The sequence below is a fragment of the Xenopus tropicalis genome, chromosome 1 (assembly GCF_000004195.4).
Source record: "Xenopus tropicalis strain Nigerian chromosome 1, UCB_Xtro_10.0, whole genome shotgun sequence".
In the NCBI taxonomy this organism is placed as follows: Eukaryota; Metazoa; Chordata; class Amphibia; order Anura; family Pipidae; genus Xenopus; species Xenopus tropicalis.
In genome coordinates, this window is record NC_030677.2 from 112,423,432 (window position 1) to 112,442,297 (window position 18,866).

The 18,866-nt window shown below is 40.1% G+C and overlaps 1 protein-coding gene across 1 annotated transcript; it reads right to left on the reverse strand.

Annotated features, from left to right (window-relative positions):
• Window positions 1-5,307: 5,307 nt before the first annotated feature.
• klf2 (Kruppel-like factor 2) lies at window positions 5,308-8,723 on the reverse strand. Its single transcript, NM_001016764.3, is given in 3 exon segments — window positions 5,308-6,496; window positions 6,969-7,860; window positions 8,546-8,723. Coding segments are annotated over 3 exon segments (1,122 nt in total). The 5' UTR covers window positions 8,600-8,723; the 3' UTR covers window positions 5,308-6,320.
• Window positions 8,724-18,866: the final 10,143 nt, after the last annotated feature.

Genomic DNA, 18,866 nt, shown 5'->3' on the forward strand with positions numbered 1-18,866 from the left:
AAAGGTTAGAATATCACTTTGTGTAGTAGTTTTGCCCACTACTTTATTTTTTGGGAACCCCCAAAACATAAGCCGTTTAAGCTGCTAGTTGAGGCCGCTTGCTGAGGAGACATTCTCTTAAGAAACGGAGGATTAGATAAATGCAGTCCCTGTTGAGACATTTTGGAACCAGAATTATCCATGTTGGCCGAGTGGTTGCCTTTTTTTTTTGTATTGTCAGCAGGTATTTAGGATCCTATCTGGCATATTTTCACCACAGCTGCAATGAAAGGGTAGATGTGGATATGGAGGGAAATTCTGGGTGGGAGTACATGCTGGCAGAGGGAATTCATTGACAGCCCGGCAGCCTGCAGTTATATTGTGATGTAGCCTTTGGTGTCTGTTTCCAAGGAAATTGGTGTGTTGGGTCTTGGCCTGAGGGTTGGACAGAGGCAGGACTTACCAAACAAGGATTGATAGATATTTTTGCTTTAGAACTGGTTAATGAAAGGTTCTCATTAAATATGACAATCTGGGTATTGTACCATCTACCTAGACTGGAACATCACATAGCCAATATTATCTACCATAAAGGACTTGGTTGCACCTGAGGTATGTGGCTGATATTTTTCAGTCTAATCTGGGTGGTCAGCTTTTAAAAAAAAAATTAGTTGCTTAGCATGTCTGATGCTGTTATTTTTCTGTAAGATTGTGCTCATAAGAGATTTTATTTTCAGCAATTTAAAGAAAAATGGGGATATCTTTCTTTGCAACATGTACTGTATTAGTAGGACTCTTATTAAGGCTAGCACAGAAAAATACTGGCAAGCAATTTTGTTGGGTTATTATGCAGGTTAATTGAGGTGCTGTATATGGTTCTTTACATCAGTATTCACTATAATTATTCACTATAACATATTTTGGTACCTTTTGGTTGGATGACATTATTTCACCTGACTGATCTGAGAATGGTGGAATTTTAATGGAGGTAAGTATGGGAAGGAAGGCTAATGATGAACATTTGCAATACAAAACAGAAAGGGATGCAATTGGTTGCCTTTATCCAATGATAACATCCAACGACTCACTCCCACTATGTACCACATTATCCTCATATGGACGTTGGTTAAAGTGTACTTTGAGTCTTAAGGGAACGATAAAAGCGAAACAAGTCAATGTCAAGCTGAAAAGTATCCAAAAATTGATCACGGCAAAAATTCAAACCCATACATTTCTAGGTGCTAAAACTAAGGGCATGTATCCATGTTTGAATTGCACGCAATGCCCATATGTTTTAAAAGGTAATGACTTTATACATCTGCATACGGGACAGAAAGTGCAATTACTGGGACACTTTACTTGTGTAACGAAATATGTGGTTTATGTGTTGACCTGTCCGTGTGGCTTCATCTATGTAGGTGAGACCACATAGATGGTGAAATCACGTATCTCACAACATCGGTCTGCTATCAATTTAGGTAACAGTGCATTACCGGTTTCTAAACATTTTTGCGAGAAGGGCCACACATCCAAACAATTTAGGATTATGGTATTGGAGTCCATACCCCCTTTAAAAAGGGGTGGTGACAAAGAGCTTAGGTTGAAGCAAAGGGAGGTGTGGTGGATCAATAAATTGAAATCACTTGCCCCCATAGGGTTAAATAGGGATTATGACCTGTTTCTCTTTTTGTAATCCATATATAGTGGCTGCTATATGTTTATAATCCCTTATGGTAATAATGTATAACTCATGATATAAGGATGGTTTCTATCTAAACGTCGATCTAAATAAAGTATCTTTTTTTGATGAAATTTTCTTGGTGTGCATCAGCATTTTTTACATATTTACATTGTTTACCTGATTTGCACCCAGGTTGTAATCCCTATACAGTAAATGTGTGCCTCAGCCCACATATATACATACATTAAGACATTTTGTGCATTAAGACATTTTGTGCATTAAACTGTTCAGAAACGACCTCCCCTTTAAACAAAACAGGGATTGTTTGTGCATACATTGCAGTATGTTTAAGATGCCCAGCTATGTCAAAGTCACCCCCGGTCTGGCCAGTCCTAGACTCACCTTAATCTGATTTATTAACAATTCTACAGCTTCATTATATATTTTACACAGGGACTGAGTTTTACCTGCAGCTTGCTTCCTTTCAAGATTAAATCTCCCTTGACCTTTTATTGGCCCACTGGAATCACCTGACTGTATGCTGGGAAGGGTGGGTGCTACTACATGGAACTGGCCACTGCTCCTGTATAAACTATAGCAAAAAAGGGAAAGTTGTAGTAGTGCTCACCACTAAATTTTAAATCATTAGATGGGGGTGCAATGAGGCTGTGACCACAAAATTAATCCAGACAGCAACAAGAGTTCATTTGCACTCACTTGTCACCAATTTATATAAGAGATTCTGTGCATTAAGCTACTAAGTAGGTACAGTGTGGGCCTTCAAAATGCAGTTGAAAGAGTGCGCCAAGACATTAATTGGGCTTGGTTTAGCAGAATTATGTTTGCTTATGTGATACAATGAAAAGGGACTCAAAGTTAACAGGTAATGAGTCACTGGTTATTTTGGAATTTATGTATTACAAGAATATTATTGTTCTGGTTTTGATATAAAAGTTTACTTTGTATTAACAACATAATGTTCAGTTAAGGTCCTGATACTATAAGGATGGCTTCTAAGGTTCCAGTTTAAAGGCATGTGACACAATGTCTGGGTATCAAAGGAGAGCAACTTGCGGTCCAGAATCACATAATCCAGACCAAAGGAGAGAAAATAAAGTACTGATTTATGTTGTTGTATTTGATAAAAAAAAAAAAACAGTTTGAAATGTAGCTTGTAATTCCCCTGTTAAAAACAGTACAATGATTTGGAAATTTTAGTACCTCTTGAAACCTGGATACATTCTAGGGTCTGTTATTCACAAGTTATAAGGCAAATAAGCCTTATTCATAGTTGATATGTTACCACATCAACCACAAGAGGGAGCCCTAACCAAATAGAAAGGGTTGTGCAAATCCACCTGCTCTAAGGAATGTGAGTTGAGGCATTTTATGCAGCAGTACTTCTATGGTGCAGTCAGATCCAGACTGGCAATCTATATATTGAAAGGGTGCTGTAACATGCTATAAACAAACACTTTTTATTGGCATTTTCTATTTTTATCTGTATTACAGGGACTATGAATAGAAGGACTGTTCAGTATGAGCTATACCATCGCTGTTTATTAACAGCATGCAGAAGATATCCCCTTTCTATATATATGGTATAGTTACCCTATATTACTCTTTCCCAACTGAACTAAAGAGCAATAGCCTTTAATCTTAGCATGTACACATTGTTAACTTGCCAACTTCCTGACTGTGCTTTATCTATGTATTTTGCTTTCCTCTAACCACTCTCCTACAATCTGGAAAGCTTAGTGCACTGCACTTAGTTTTTTCTGGCAAGTTTGGTGTCGCTCTTACTCTGATTGCCCCCTTTATCAGTGCAGAAAGAGGCCAAGCCCTTCCGTTAGAAGCAGCAAGGCATGTGTTAACTCTCGCAGTTCTCGCACATGATGCTTTATAAAAGTGAAATGAGAGATTCTCTCTTCCATTTCATTAACCTGGCTCTTCTTCTCTACATATCGCAAAAAGAGCTATTTTTGCAAGTAGTAAAATGCTGCGGTCTAAAAAACTTAACTCTCTTGCTGCCAACGGGGACATTGTAAAGCTTTGGAATGAGAGAAACATCCCTCAGCTGGTAAAATATACATATACTTGTTAAATTCCTGTATTTACAGTAAGATAAAGCTAAGATGGTTATATATTAGTGAAGGCACTACACACACGTGCATTTTTATTGAAGACTGTTTTGGTTGAATTTTACCCTTGTTTACTGCAGGGAGTTTTTAAATACCCTGTGAGTTTTTGGTGGTTCGCAAACTAAGTTTATTGCTCTAGTCAGGACCACAAGCGGTTGCCATTATTATCAGTATGGCCGACCCCACCTCTGGTTTCACTAAGAACAATCAACGATATTATGGCGCACCCTGAACACACAATGTTATTTTTTAAATTTTCTTTTAAGAGAGCCCCACTTGCTGAAGGTAGTGTTAACTTTAATATGATGTAGAAAGTAATATTCTAAGACAAGTTGCAGTTGGTCTTTTTTTTTTTCTACTTTTTGTTCAGCAACTCTCCAGTTTTTAATTTTAGCAGCTATCTGGTTGCTAGGGTCTGAATTACCTTAAACACCAGGGAGTCATTTGAATAAGAGACAGGAGTATATAAAAATTAACAAAAAAAAAAAATTGTAGCCTCACAAAAATAAGATTATTTGGTCTCCATTTGAAAGCTTTGGAAAAAGTCAAAAGAAAAATACAAATAATTAACCTATAGTAAAAACTTTTGAAAGGTTGCTTAGAATTGGCCATTCTCTTAAATACTTAAATGTTGCCTTAAAGGTGAACCACCCCTTTAAGTTAATTTTCCATTTTTGTCCAGATAACAGGATTCAACACTGAAGCAGACATTCTCTGCAGGCAGCATTAACCACCAGCCATTCGTTTACAGTGTTTGTGCTTCAAGTATATTTGCAATATTAAATGAGAACTTAGTACTCTGTAAGCCTTCCAGTTCCAAAAGCCAGACCTTTTACGTAGGTCAGGTGTTATCCTTATTGGAGGACTGTCTTGCATTCATTGGGTAACAGACCCTCGACATCTAGAAAAAAGTATTTGAGCATGTCACTTTAAGAATAAAGCTCTGCTGTTGCCGACTACAGCTCCCAGCATGCTTTAGGTTTGATATGCTGAAACACTTTAGTTAAAAATAGTATAGTGGAACACCAGTGTATTAGCTATCCTTTAAATAGAAATCTTAAACCAGTGGTTCTCAACCTGTGGGTCGGGACCCCTTTGGGAGTCGAACGACCCTTTCACAGGGGTCGCCTAAGACCATCGGAAAACATTTTCGATGGTCTTAGGAACCGAGACACCGCTCCTCAATGGTTGGGGGTCACCACAACATGAGGAACTGTATTAAGGGGTCACGGTATTAGGAAGGTTGAGAGAACCACGGTCTTAAACCCTTCAGTAACTTTGCTGAACATGTAGAATATCTGGAAAAATATTTTAAATACTTTTTCACTCCCAGAATGAATCATTTTTATGTCATAATATGCCCTTGCCTGCACTTGAAAATGGCTGTAGCCTGTACATAAACCATAAAGAAGGCAGTTTGAGATCACTCGCTTGGGTTTAAGTGTATATATCCAAGCACCATTAAGTTAATGCGCATTGCGGCAATATAGTAAGTACACAGAACTCTGTATTTGTATTTATTTTTCTTTAATAAAAAGAAAAAAAAAAAAAATCATGTCACTGAAGAATTGCCCCCTCCCTATATAATATAAAAAAAACTTTGCCATTTGCAGTTGTCATATTTACACTATACATCACATTCATTGTACAAATCTATATACAAATATATAATTACATAAATATATAATATATAAAAAGGCTATTCTCTTGCAAGACCTCTAGCCCTGCTGTTTTATAGTGTAATGTGAGAAAACACATGGTTTATATAAAAATATATTCCAGGAAGAGGAGTGTTTTCCTTTATGCAATTTCATATAGATAAAAAAAAAAAAAGTTATGGGATATTCAAAAGTTTATCCCGTCAATGTGAACACAATTAAGGCAGTTTCATACAAACATTGTCTTAGGTCTTCTGACATAGGCAGTTACAATCAATTAACAATGGAATGTAGAAAAATGCACATATTCTGCAGCACGTGCCAGTTCAGAGTATCACTATACACTACCACCACCAACACTACCTGGATTCCAGTGGTGAAAGAGGGAGAAGTGCATGGTTTTGAAGCGGAAACTGGAGTTAACCAGTGCATTCATTTAAGTACTTTAGGGAAGGGGAAGAAATGGAGGTGAATGTGTATGGAGATACTCTGCATTATTGGATGCGCTGCTGTTAGGGTAGATTTATTCTTATCAATGCCCTTATAAAATGCTTTTTGCCACTTTCTAAGAAGGCAAAGTGTTAACAATCATTAAGTACTATATGAACATACAGACATATCCCAGCAAACTCAGTCTCAGAAGAGTTCCAGTTAATGCTTGAAGTCCAAGATACAGGTCCAGCCTTTAAGTCAAGTTATTCCTCGAGGGGTCCAGCAAAGTTGCAAAAGGAAAAATGCCACCCCATGCAGTACCAGCTACAGTATGGCCCGCTAACAAGGGCCAGTGGCAGAGTTCATTTGGCCATGTAAGGTTCCTGAATACCCACTGCCTTTTCATTGCTTTACACACAAGTCTCAGTTTTACATGTGCCTCTTCATGTGCAGTGCAAGGTGGTCGGATCGAGAGAAGGCACGGTCACACAGGTGGCACTGGAAGGGCCGGTGGCCAGTATGCTTACGGAAATGGCGAGTCAGTTCATCAGATCGGGCAAACTTCCAGCCGCATCCTTCCCAATTGCAGTGATATGGCTTCTCACCTGAAGAAAGAATTGCCATTGGTTAGAGCCACTGGTAATGTGAAAACAATTCCAATACAAACAATCCTTTTAAATTAACCAAAGGTCAATATATTCTTCTGCTATTAATAGTGGCTAAATTGTTCATCCTCTTATATATAGACAGCATTTATTATTGATCTCTATATTTATATCCAGACCTTATAACTCTGTCTTAAGGCTGGTATTAACAATAACAAACCACTACCACTAACTAAAGTCTAAGCAACATAACTGTTATGATTGACTCTCCCTTGAAAATATTAGGGCAGTTCTCCCTGTTTTCTAATCAATTCCCTGTACTGACCCTGGGAACCTTTGGAGGAGTAACATCTCATGTGGGATTCATGAAAAGTCACAGCAACAAACACTCATATGTGCTATTAACTTTGGTACACTGAAGGGGTAAAGAAGAACAGCTTATTGGTTTGAGCAATGTATAACTGATATTTACCTGTGTGTGTTCTGAGATGAGCTTTCAAGTGGGAACTCTTTGTGTAGGTCTTCCCACAACCAGCATAAGAGCAAGTGTGTGTTGCTGTCCTTTTCCTGGGCCAAGATCTGCGGCCTCTCTTTGGCTTGGTATCCAGAATTTCCAAAGGGGAGCAGGGAGGGGTTATCATGCCCCTGGCAATTGAAGGCTGCATGGGCAGATTGTCCTCAAACATGCCATACTGGGAGGTATTTTGGTACTGGACAGGTGACTGGTGATGGAAGCCAGTGTGCTGATAGTTATGACCATAAGGCACTGAGGGATGGCACATCAATTGGGACTGGCATTCACTTAACATTATGTCATCAGGGCTCAAAGGAGGGGTGTCAGGGCCACCCATCTGAGGAGAATTGGCAAGTCTAGGCTGTTCATATGCCATCATACAAGCAGTACTGCCCTCTTGCTTGATCTTTGTGCAGGACTGGGGAACCATGCCCATTACTGGTCCATATGAATCCATGTCAGGTTCTGCTTTTATAGTATCTGGAAAGTCAAAATTTGAAGTCACAAAGAACCTCCCTTGAACATTGCTGGGATGGCAGTAGTTGTCCATGTCAGACCTAATCAGTTCAGTCATGAGGCTACCTGAACTGTAAGGAGGAGGGCTGTGGTCTGTGCTGTAGCTTCCCGGAGAAGGGCTTGTTTGGTAGTAATTGCAGGACTCTGAAGGTGCCATTGAATATTCTCCACAGATTTGGACACTTTTGTCACCACCCATAGCCAACACAAATTCCAGCACATTGTTTAAATCTTCATCTTCCTTCTTAGTAGAGAAGGCGTCTGGGCTCTGCATTACATCTGGAATGCCACAGCTGCTGCGGGGAGACTTGGACTCATAATCGCACTTCCACCTCTAGAAAGAGAAATGATAGGAAATACATGAGAGCAGGTAGTTACCTAAACTACACAGACACACCAATGTACCCACACTGGGGCTGCAAATCATAGTAAGCACGCTCACCGACACATAATCAAAGAGCACTGCAAATACTATAAATAGGGATCAGAGACATTACAACAACCTGCTTTATAGCAGAATGAATCAGTGCTTTCTAGCATGCACTTCATATCCACCAAATCTTTCAATCTCCACACCTACACATTACCTAGAAATACACACACACACCAACTTCTGCTTTCAGAAATCAGGCGAATCTCATGCACTGCAAGAACTCACACAGTTACTCTAAGCATCAAAGTCCTAGAAAACTTCATTTCATTGATTATTCTCTTATAGGAACAGAGGCAGGTATTACACAAAAAAAGTCTGCCTAGGAGTATGTTGTGCAGGTGTAAAGCAGCCCTAAATTCTAATTAGGATATTTTCCATAAGATAATAGTATACTATATTAATCTTGAAAAAATAAAGATTAATAAAAAAATTCTACATCATTTATATAATGCCGCTGAAGAAGAAAAAGTCCTAATCAGCATACAATGGCACTCCAGTCTAATTGCAAACAATCTCAATATGCGACTAAGCACTCTCCCCAGGCAGCACACCTGTCTCACTACTCTCCCCCACTCGATATACTTACATCTTGGCTTGCAAACGTAGCAAAAGAAGGGAGAATGGTCTCGCTCAGAGCCATCCCAACGTCTTGTCCGAGTCAGATTGTCAGCAAAACGAAAAAAAAAGTTACAATTAAAAATGACGAATTAAATAGGATTTGCGAACTCCCCGATCCCTGTTGCGGAGAGGTCCGTGTGTGCATGAAGTTACGCGCAATAGCAAAAACAGTTTTCCTTGCAGCTGAGAGGGGGCCTGGATTTATAAATAAAGGCACGGGGGCACGCACCAAACCAATTGCAAGGAGAGGAGGAAACACGTTCAGGATGAGGAGGCTGAGCACTCAGTGGAGCCTAAATTTAGCAGCACTATATAAACCCTGCAGTCAAGTTCAGTCTGCAGCGAGAGCAGCAGCTCCTGGAGCCCTTTAAAGAGTTGGCCACGCCCCTCTCCTGTGGTCTCCCTTAGCAACCGAGGGAAACACAGGCCAACACAGAACTTTAGTGACGAGCCAGTGACGTAGGAGGGAGCCCCAGGCCGAAAAGCCCGCCCTTTTGGATTTGGCAGGGAAAGCGTTGCAAATCGTGTCAGAGTTCAGAAGTAGAACTGATGCTGTAGTAATTAACGCAAAGCCTGCGAATTCAGTGTAGCGCTCTCTTTATTGTGAAACACGATGTGAACAGGTTCTGTTTGTACAAATACCTTAGTTGTCAAATTGAGTTTATTTACAGGGGGAATCCCGCGTTATTTGTCCTCTTAGAAAAATCTTTTAAACTGTGAGAAATCAGTGAGCGTTCTGCTGCTCAGCCCCTTGTAACTTCTGGACCCCCAGCTGTCGCAGGCGTTGCTTTATCCATACGTATGCATCATAATTCTCATGTTATATGGTTGGTATATACTAGGCGGAGGGTTTTTGTTTGGGGAGGCTAAATATGGGCCATACATAGGGGCAAAGTAGCAAAGTACGATTGAGACCGAATACAAAAAAATTGTATTGGTTCTAACTGTGCATATTTTCTGCAACTTTTTCGTACTTTGCGCAACTTTTTCATACTTTGCAACAAAATTTGTGCAACAAATTTGTATTGTCGCGCCGAGTACAAAAGTTTAAGATTCATTCAAGCTTCGATATCGTGACTTTCCTTGGGCCAGGTTGGAGCTGCAGGGTGCCATTGAGCCCTATGGGTGACTTTCCTTGGGCCAGGTTGGAGCTGCAGAGTGCCATTGAGCCCTATGGGAGACTTTCCTTGGGCCAGGTTGGAGCTGCAGAGTGCCATTGAGCCCTATGGGTGACTTTCCTTGGGCCAGGTTGGAGCTGCAGAGTGCCATTGAGCCCTATGGGAGGCTTTCCTTGGGCCAGGTTGGAGCTGCAGAGTGCCATTGAGCCCTATGGGAGGCTTTCCTTGGGCCAGGTTGGAGCTGCAGAGTGCCATTGAGTCCTATGGGAGACTTTCCTTGGGCCGGGTTGGAGCTGCAGAGTGCCATTGAGCCCTATGAGAGACTTTCCTTGGGCCAGGTTGGAGCTGCAGAGTGCCATTGAGCCCTATGAGAGACTTTCCTTGGGCCAGGTTGGAGCTGCAGAGTGCCATTGAGCCCTATGGGAGACGTTCCTTGGGCCAGGTTGGAGCTGCAGAGTGCCATTGAGCCCTATGAGAGACTTTCCTTGGGCCAGGTTGGAGCTGCAGAGTGCCATTGAGTCCTATGGGAGGCTTCCAAAATCATGCACAGGAGGATCACAGTCAGAAAGGTTTTCCCTTCGTGTACAATCGTCGGATACGAAAATTTTGTGACTTTCGGATCGCCAATACGATATTGTCGTGACTATTCTGATTTTTTCATAAGCATTTTCGTGATATTTGCGATCATCAGAAATTATCGTATCTAATCCAAATTTTTCCCATTTTGGGATTCAAACTCGTACTTTGATAAATCAGCCCCATAGAGTGACCAACAGTTAATGTGAGACTTGGTGGATTCGCTGCTGGTGTAAAAAAATAACCCCTCAACTATCTCTTGCAGTTCCCACTGACTTCCAGGGATACTGCGCAAAAGTGCGGGTAATATCTCCCCATCCCTGCCTACATCTGTGCCTTGATTGATCAATTTTACTGTCTGTCAAGAAAGCTGTGCTCTGATTGGAGAATCCACAAGAAGAAAGATCGAATCATAGCACAGCTGATTACAGCAGAACAGGAGCATGAGGGCTGTGACAGACGGGAAGATTAGTCTCCCTTGTCGCGGGCAACTAATCTCCCCGCAATGCCATCCCACGGGCTAGAATGTAAATCACCGGTGGGATGGCATACGTGGTGCGGCTATTTTCCGAAATCGCCGAAGTTGCCTTGAGAGGAAACTTTGGCGAATTCGGTGCCGCGTATGCCATCCCACCGGCGATTTGCATAGCCGGTGGGATGGCATATCACGGCGCCAAAATCGCGGCGACTAATCTCCCCATCTGTCACAGCCCTGAAGGAACAGGGGAAGATTTCCAGGACAGTACAGAAACCGAGTTATACTCAGTTTGTAAGCAGTACTCAGTCTCGTGTGCTTGTCCAGTGACACAGTGTCCCTGAAAATCTGTATGAGTTTGGAAAGGTTGGTCCCAGGGGATTATTTTTTCCATGGAAATGCACTATTTATGTATTTTTGTAACTAAACCACTGCAGATAAGTTTCACAATACACAGAATGTGACTGTGTGCATGCAGCTATTTCTTGTGAATGCTTGGTCTGTGTAATATCACATTAGGGGCCAACCAATGCAGAGAATTTTTATTCATGGTCATCATCACCCAAAAAAGCTGTGTTGTGTACTAAAGAAAATGTAATTCTAAGCAGCTTTACAATATGCATTCATTACAAAATTTGAATGGTTTTAATATTATTTGTAAATATAATTTCTATACTAATCTTTCTGGTTCTTAGCACAGGTATGGGGTAACATTCAATCCATGTGTCTGAATGTACAACTGATTTTAATGGAAGGAATAAAAGTGATGTTTTATTACACACAAAGCATTTCCAGTATTCTGTGACAACTGTACGTTCTTTCTGATTCTGACGCATGAAAAAATAAGAGAAGCAGAAGTAAGTTATCTTACTGTCCTCTGCTATAGTGCTTCAGGAGTTAGAACAAGCAGTGGGGAGAATATAAGCAGCCCGATAGATACTTTCAAAGACAATTACATTTCTAAGTAACTTTAAAATTAGGAAAACATTTTTAAGTAATGCATATTGTTGCTTAGAATGACATTTTCTTTCATGATGCCAAAACTGTTTTGGGTGACATTTCAGAGCTCTCACTAAAGCATTGGACCTCAGTGCTGCTGCAGTGTTAACATCAAAGTAGATAGGTCCATACCCACATACAGTGACAGCATACAGTATATACAGAACTAGCAAGCATTTACATGTATAAGCACTGTTGTTTGTAATTCCATTTATTGTAGCTTAAATAGTCCACATCTGTATCTCTATAAATGTGGGCACCAATTGTGAACAAAGAAATAAGTAGGCTTATATGCAGCCGGTATGCAAAAAGTCCTTAAAACCTTAAAAAAAGTGTGAAAAAAACCTTATTAAATACAGGTATGGATCTGTTATCCAGAAAGTTCCAAATTACAAAAGGCTATCTCCCATAGACTCCATTATAAGCAACTAATTCAATTTTTTTATAATGATTTCCTTTTTTCCTGTAATAATAAAACAGTGCCTTGTACTTGATCCCAACTAAGATATAATTAATCCTTATTGGAGACAAAACAATCCTATTTGGGTTTAATTAATGTTTAAATAATTTTTCAGCAGACTTATGGTATGGAGATGCAAATTATGGAAAGACCCCTTATCTGGAAAATCCTAGGTCCCAAGCATTCTGGATATACACATTGCAGCCTTCCCCTAGATAACCGGTTCCCACATACAGCAGAAAAATGTCACTAAATTGTGCAGTTATCATACATTGATAAAATCTACGCTGTTTGCTGCCTTTAGAAGGGAACTGTGAACTAGTTATCAAGAAAATGCAGGGACTTCTCAGAATACCCATAGATGTTTCCATGTACACTGTGCAGCAAAATATCTGTTTTGTGTCTTTACGAGTACACAAGTTGTATCTATTGAAGATCACACCTTTCTGCCTTGCCCTGCCACACTGTTACCTCTGTTTGCAGTACTGCCGATTCTGTGAGGGTTAAACATTTTCCACTTTGCAATACTTATTGACATTCTACACCAGCCCTCTGGAAATTAGTTAAACTGCTCCACTATATTTTAAGATGGGTTGACATAATCTGTAATAATGTTCTTTATGCCCTGGGAGCACTTTACTTTCTTTGCGTAAAGAACTGTTCTATTCCGAAACTGTCCACTGGGAAGCACTTGCACAGAAAAACAAGTTTTGTGAGATTAGGCCCAAGTTACTTTTTTTTTTATTGCATGGAGACGTGAGGTTTGTTTTGCAAACTGTGCAAGGCTTAATGCTAAGTCCCTGAAAAAAAAAATAGGGAGGTATAAAATTCATAGCCATTTAAAAATGTAAAATCTAAAACATCAGGTGGGGGAAATAAACTTGCTTTTAACTCACCTAAATGTGTTCTGCTTTTAGTTTGAACTCAAGTAGTTCTTATATAACGTATGTGATTTAAAGATTAGGGGTGCAGCCTTAATATAGTTCAAACTGGTGAATCCGGAAAGGATGCCCTACATTTTGGTCTTTTCCTCCATTTATTAATACATTACACTAGCAGCACTAAGAACTAACCCCATCTGAATAGTCTATTCTGATGCAAATAACAGGCATGATAAAATATATTGATTCCTGAATGATGGATTTCATGGTTTGTTTATAATGATACATTAATCTTGTTTTGTATACATTGCTACATAGTTGATGGGGCTGTAAAAAGGCATGGGTCAATCAAGGTCATCCTTTGCTAAAACTAATCCAACACATTTGCTTATTTGCTAATAGTGATATAATGTGCATTATCTAATAAAAATATTTAATCTTTAGTTGGTCAGAGCTTTAAAGCCATATGGCTTTTAGGGTTTTAATTTTATTTGACTGCACACTAAGGCCGATAGTCATGTTTTTGTTCTGATTCTGTTGAGACTTTGGGGCTATCTCACAGGAATTATTCAAATCCATATGCCAGTGCATCCCTATTTCAGATGGTCCCAGAATCCCAGCCAACTTAAAGTAGGCACAGGGCCAACCCCAAGGGAACCCTTCTTTTCCATTGTTGGTTGTGCCCAATATTTAAAAATGTTGTTCTCTCAGTTGTGTGTTGCATGGATGTAAAATAGTCTGCACTAATAGTGCCTCTTCCATTTGGTTGCCCATTTAGCATGTAGCCCTGAACAGCATCAGTTAGTGTCACAGTGGCATACACTCTTCACTAAAGGCATACATGGGGTAGGCAATCAATTCCTTATATTTTCAGACTCCACCACCAGTATCTGCCAGCATGCAAGGCATCTTTTAAAGTGAGCAGTGAATGATTTTTGCAATTAAATAAAACATAAAAAGCCACTGTTACAAGAACAGTGGAGCCATTGCTTTAAATTCACCACAAGTAAAGAGATTAATTTTGCTTATACTGGGGTTTGTTTAGGAGATTATTATTATTATTATTAACATTTATTTATAAAGCGCCAACATATTCCGCAGCGCTGTACAATAAGTGGGTTTCATACATTGGACATACAGAGTAACATATAATGCAATCAATAACCGATACAAGAGGTGAAGAGAGCCCTGCCCAAAAGAGCTTACACTCTACAAAATACATACAGAGTAACATATAATGCAATCAATAACCGATACAAGAGGTGAAGAGAGCCCTGCCCAAAAGATCTTACACTCTACAAAATACATACAGAGTAACATATAATGCAATCAATAACCGATACAAGAGGTGAAGAGGGCCCTGCCCAAAAGAGCTTACACTCTACAAAATCACTCACTCTGGCAGAGTGACATCTCAGTATCCTTGTCACAGAAAAGGCTTGAGAAAGGGCAGGAGTAAGCTGAAACATTGCTTGTTAATCTGACCTGAAAATAAAAGCACTTTTTGCAACGAGGATGTGCGGCAGTTTTATTTTTCTGTGATGCCGTCTAAACCCTTGGCAAGGGTTTATTTGACTGCTTAGCCCCTGACTGAAAAGGTTTATTACAAGGTGGTAGAAGCACACACCAATCGAGTGATCTCAGTATCCTTGTAACAGCTGATGGAAGGTTCTGTAACCGCATATATGGTGTGACCTCTCCCATACTTTCAAAATACAGCATCTTGTTATGGATTTCTTTATACTCGTGTAAAATATCTGTGTAAAACTCACTTTAAATGCCTGCATTGTTTTCACAGCATTTTACACCAGAGGGGGGGATTGCAATTTAATCCTTACAAGATCACTTACTTTCTATGTAAGTCTGTGATCCCCAACCAGTGGCTCGTGAGCAACATGTTGCTTCCCAACCCCTTGGATATTGCTCCCAGTTACCTCAAAGTAGGTGCTTATTTTTGAATTCTTGGCTTGGAGGCAAGTTTTGGCTGCATAAAAAACATATGTGTTCCCAAACAGAGCCTTCTGTAGGCTATTAGTCCATATAGGGGCTATCAAATAGCCAATAACAGCCCTTATTTGGCTTCCCCAAGAACATGATTTATGCTCATGTTGCTCCCCAAATCTTTTGACATTTGAATGTGGCTCACAGGTAAAAAAGTTTGGGGACCCCTGTAAGTGGACCACTGTATTGAGCTGCTACTGTTTCAGGCAGAGCTGGCATTTTTAATAAAGCTGTAGAAACTTGAGAGTTGGGGTAAATATATATATTCTATTTTAGACTCATGCACTGATATTTTCCTATATCGGTACCCATTTTATAAGCCACCAGGGGCCTGACCAAAGGCTGAATGTTTATCGGGGGTATTACTAACCAAAGCACAGAAAGGGGCCCTGCCCCGTCAAGTGGGGCTTGAACGTAAAAGGTTTGACAACCACTGCCGTATAGCTGTGACATTGTGCTAGCAGATACTTAGGGTTATCAGAATGGTGCTATGTTCTACACATTGCTTCTCTTGTGCTTAAATTGGATGTGTGCGTGGATGTTTATTGGTGCCAGTGATTTCTGATCAAAATTGCATGGTGTTGCAATTTAAGTGGTAACCCTCCATATGGCGCAGCTTTCAGCGTGCGTATGCATGTCAAGTAATGATGATTACTGTCATTATTATTAACACATTTTTATAAAGTGCCAACATGTTTCATTTTGAACATACAGGGATCATTGGCACCAAAAAACAGTATCAACTTAGTTTTGGCCCCCTATTTGGTGGAGCAAATCAGGGCAAAGATACACTTTTTTTATACTGATAGCCTTATTTGTGGTGGCTTGGGTCACTGACCACAGCAAGGGGGGCCTCAACTGTGAGTTCTGCTTCCTCTATGCTTCCTCTATAGCCCCGGTGGGCCCTGCACTCCCCAGTCCGACCCTGTGGGATTTGGTGTGTGGGAGACGCCAGCAGGGAGCAGGGGGCATGTAGTGGGCGGGCGAGGTAGGGAGAGGTGGCAAAATGAAACATTTTAAACTCCAAGCCAGGAGTGTAATCAGACTGTGTGAAATAACACAGACTTTCACCCATCTCCAACATATTAAAAGCTCATTTCAAAGTAATCTGTATTCTGGTTTTGGCAGTATCATAATGTTGTGCAACTGAATTCAAAATAGGGTTAAGAGTTCCTGCCACAAAGGCTCGTGTTCGCCAGTCACAGTTACAATAGAGGTAACAGCTTTACCATTAGTTCTAAAATGACAATGCAATGCTGTCGTTGTCGTTTTAAAGTTCTATGCAAACCTTTCCAGAAAACAGCTAAAGTTTCTTAAACAAGTGTGCTCCTCACCACAGCACCACTAATACTGAAAGTGAACGTTTTTTCCTCTTATAGCAAAGCATAACTGTATTCTGTTCCAGCACAGGGCACAGCGAAATTTGTGTTTGATTTAATTGCTTTTCAGTTAGAACTTAGATGGTCTGTGAATAATCATCTCTGTAACTGCCTTCATGGTATTCCTCCATATTCACTGACAGAAAAAAAGAGGGCATCAGGGGCACAGCAACATGTTTAATGGCCATTTTGTACAGGGCCTGAGGGGTGGCCATTGGCAATTTTAAGAAGGACTGGACACCATCTGAGGGCTCATAAAAAAACATTGTCCATGGAAGTTCAACCCGCTGCCATCCAGCTGTTGCTGAACTTTAATTGTTTTTATTCTGGCAGGCTGATGCATGTACACTAATCAGCTGTATATGTGGCAGTGCTGCTTCCAGAGATATAATAAACATCTCTATTTTTATAAAAACATGTTCTCCCTGTTGAGGAATATGATTATGATAGCAGTATTTTTGTTGCTGGTGTTTAGCAGGTTTCATGCAGCAGTTTCTCCCTGATTGTGCACCATGAATATTCCAGTGCACACTGTTTGGGCAAAACAACAGCTGAATAGAGAAACTTGTATTGAAATTCACAATAAAACCCTTGTCGATTGAAATTACTATTAGCATTACAATTTACTGCAGACATAACGACTGCCATGTCTCAGCTTCACAATAGACATGCACAATGTTCCCCTTAAAAACACAGAGTAATGCTTGAATTATGTTGATGAGGACATATTTACAGTAACATTAATGGTTTATGTATACTTTACCCAGCTTACAATTACACCTACTTAAGACTTTTGGCAAATGGGGCAAGTTTCAGTTTCAGAGTGTGGCCAAGAAACTCAAAAACATGCTGCTTCCTTAGAATTAAATATAAAATGTCTGAAACCACTGGCACTAGAGCTTGTCTTAGAGGCAAACCATCTAGCTCAGGTTTCAGGCTAAAAGGGGCAACTGTTGGAGTTTTTTAGGTTTTTCACATTTAATGCTATTGGGGTGGCCAGGAGTGATTTGAGGTGCTTTGGTTCCCTGCCTATCACTAGGCTCACAGAGCAGATGCTCAAGTTTGCATTTTTAAGTTTTGCCCCATATGTACATTGGCAGGCAATTGTAAATAAAGTAAATGAAAGAACAGCAAAATATGTGGGTAGGATGCTGCATCCTTTTATGGAGAGTTTGCCCTCCTATGTCAAACCATATCTTCAGTGTTTTTAAGAAACTAGATGGTCTATTCATAGGGGATAATGCTCTCCTTGTCTCTTTAGATGTGGAGAACTTATACTCTTCAATTCCTCATGAATGTGGTTTAGAGGCGGTAAGAAAGGTCTTAGCTACCAGAAGCCATAGATTTGTACAGCATGCAATTGATGCAGCTGGTCCTGGAAAATATATATTTTTTAAATTTGATCAGTAGTATTATCTCTGAAAGAGAGGCATGGCCATGGCGTTGGTGTGAGCTCGGATATACGCTTGTATTCACCTCGGTAGATGGGAGACTGAGGTGGTAGAGGGGAGTACGAGTGTGTGGTTGAGGCATACATTCCCTTATGGCTTCGCTTTATTGATGATATACTATTAATATGGACAGGACCAACTGAGGCTTTGGAACAGTTTGTGGCTAACCTAAATGAGACCAACTTCAATGTCTATGATAGATGGAAGTTGACCTTTTCAGACTTAATTGTGAAGGTTGTAAATGGGTGTATTCATACTGAGGTATTTAGGAAACCAACATCCACAAATTTTGTACTGTGGGCTGAAAGCATGCATCCTGCACATCAGTTAAGGGGGATACTGGTTGGACAGTTTCTACTAACTTGTATTTTGAGAAACAAGTAGGTTCTACTAACTCGGATTTTGAGAAACAAGTAGGTTCTACTAACTCGGATTTTGAGAAACAAGTAGGTTCTACTAACTCGGATTTTGAGAAACAAGTAGGTTCTACTAACTCGGATTTTGAGAAACAAGTAGGTTCTACTAACTCGGATTTTGAGAAACAAGTAGGTTCTACTAACTCGGATTTTGAGAAACAAGTAGGTTCTACTAACTCGGATTTTGAGAAACATGCTTGTAAATTTAAAGTCCTCTGGATCAACTAGTAGTTAGGCAGGTTATATATAGGCATTATGGTTGAACGTGATGGACGTATGTCTTTTTTCAACCCAACTTACTATGTTACTATGTAAATGTCCTAGAAGGTGGATTCAACAAACTTATGAGAAAGTACAGGTTTTAGGAAGAGAGGAGGCTCTCTATGGGAGGATTGGAGTGACAAAGGAGACCAATCCTGTAAGGTTGATCACAGTGACTGGCATCAATTTCTTAACATTCTGAAAACCCATTGGAGGGTCTTGGGCATAGATAGTGACCTTCAGCTGTGAGTGGGTGATTGCAGGGAAAGCAC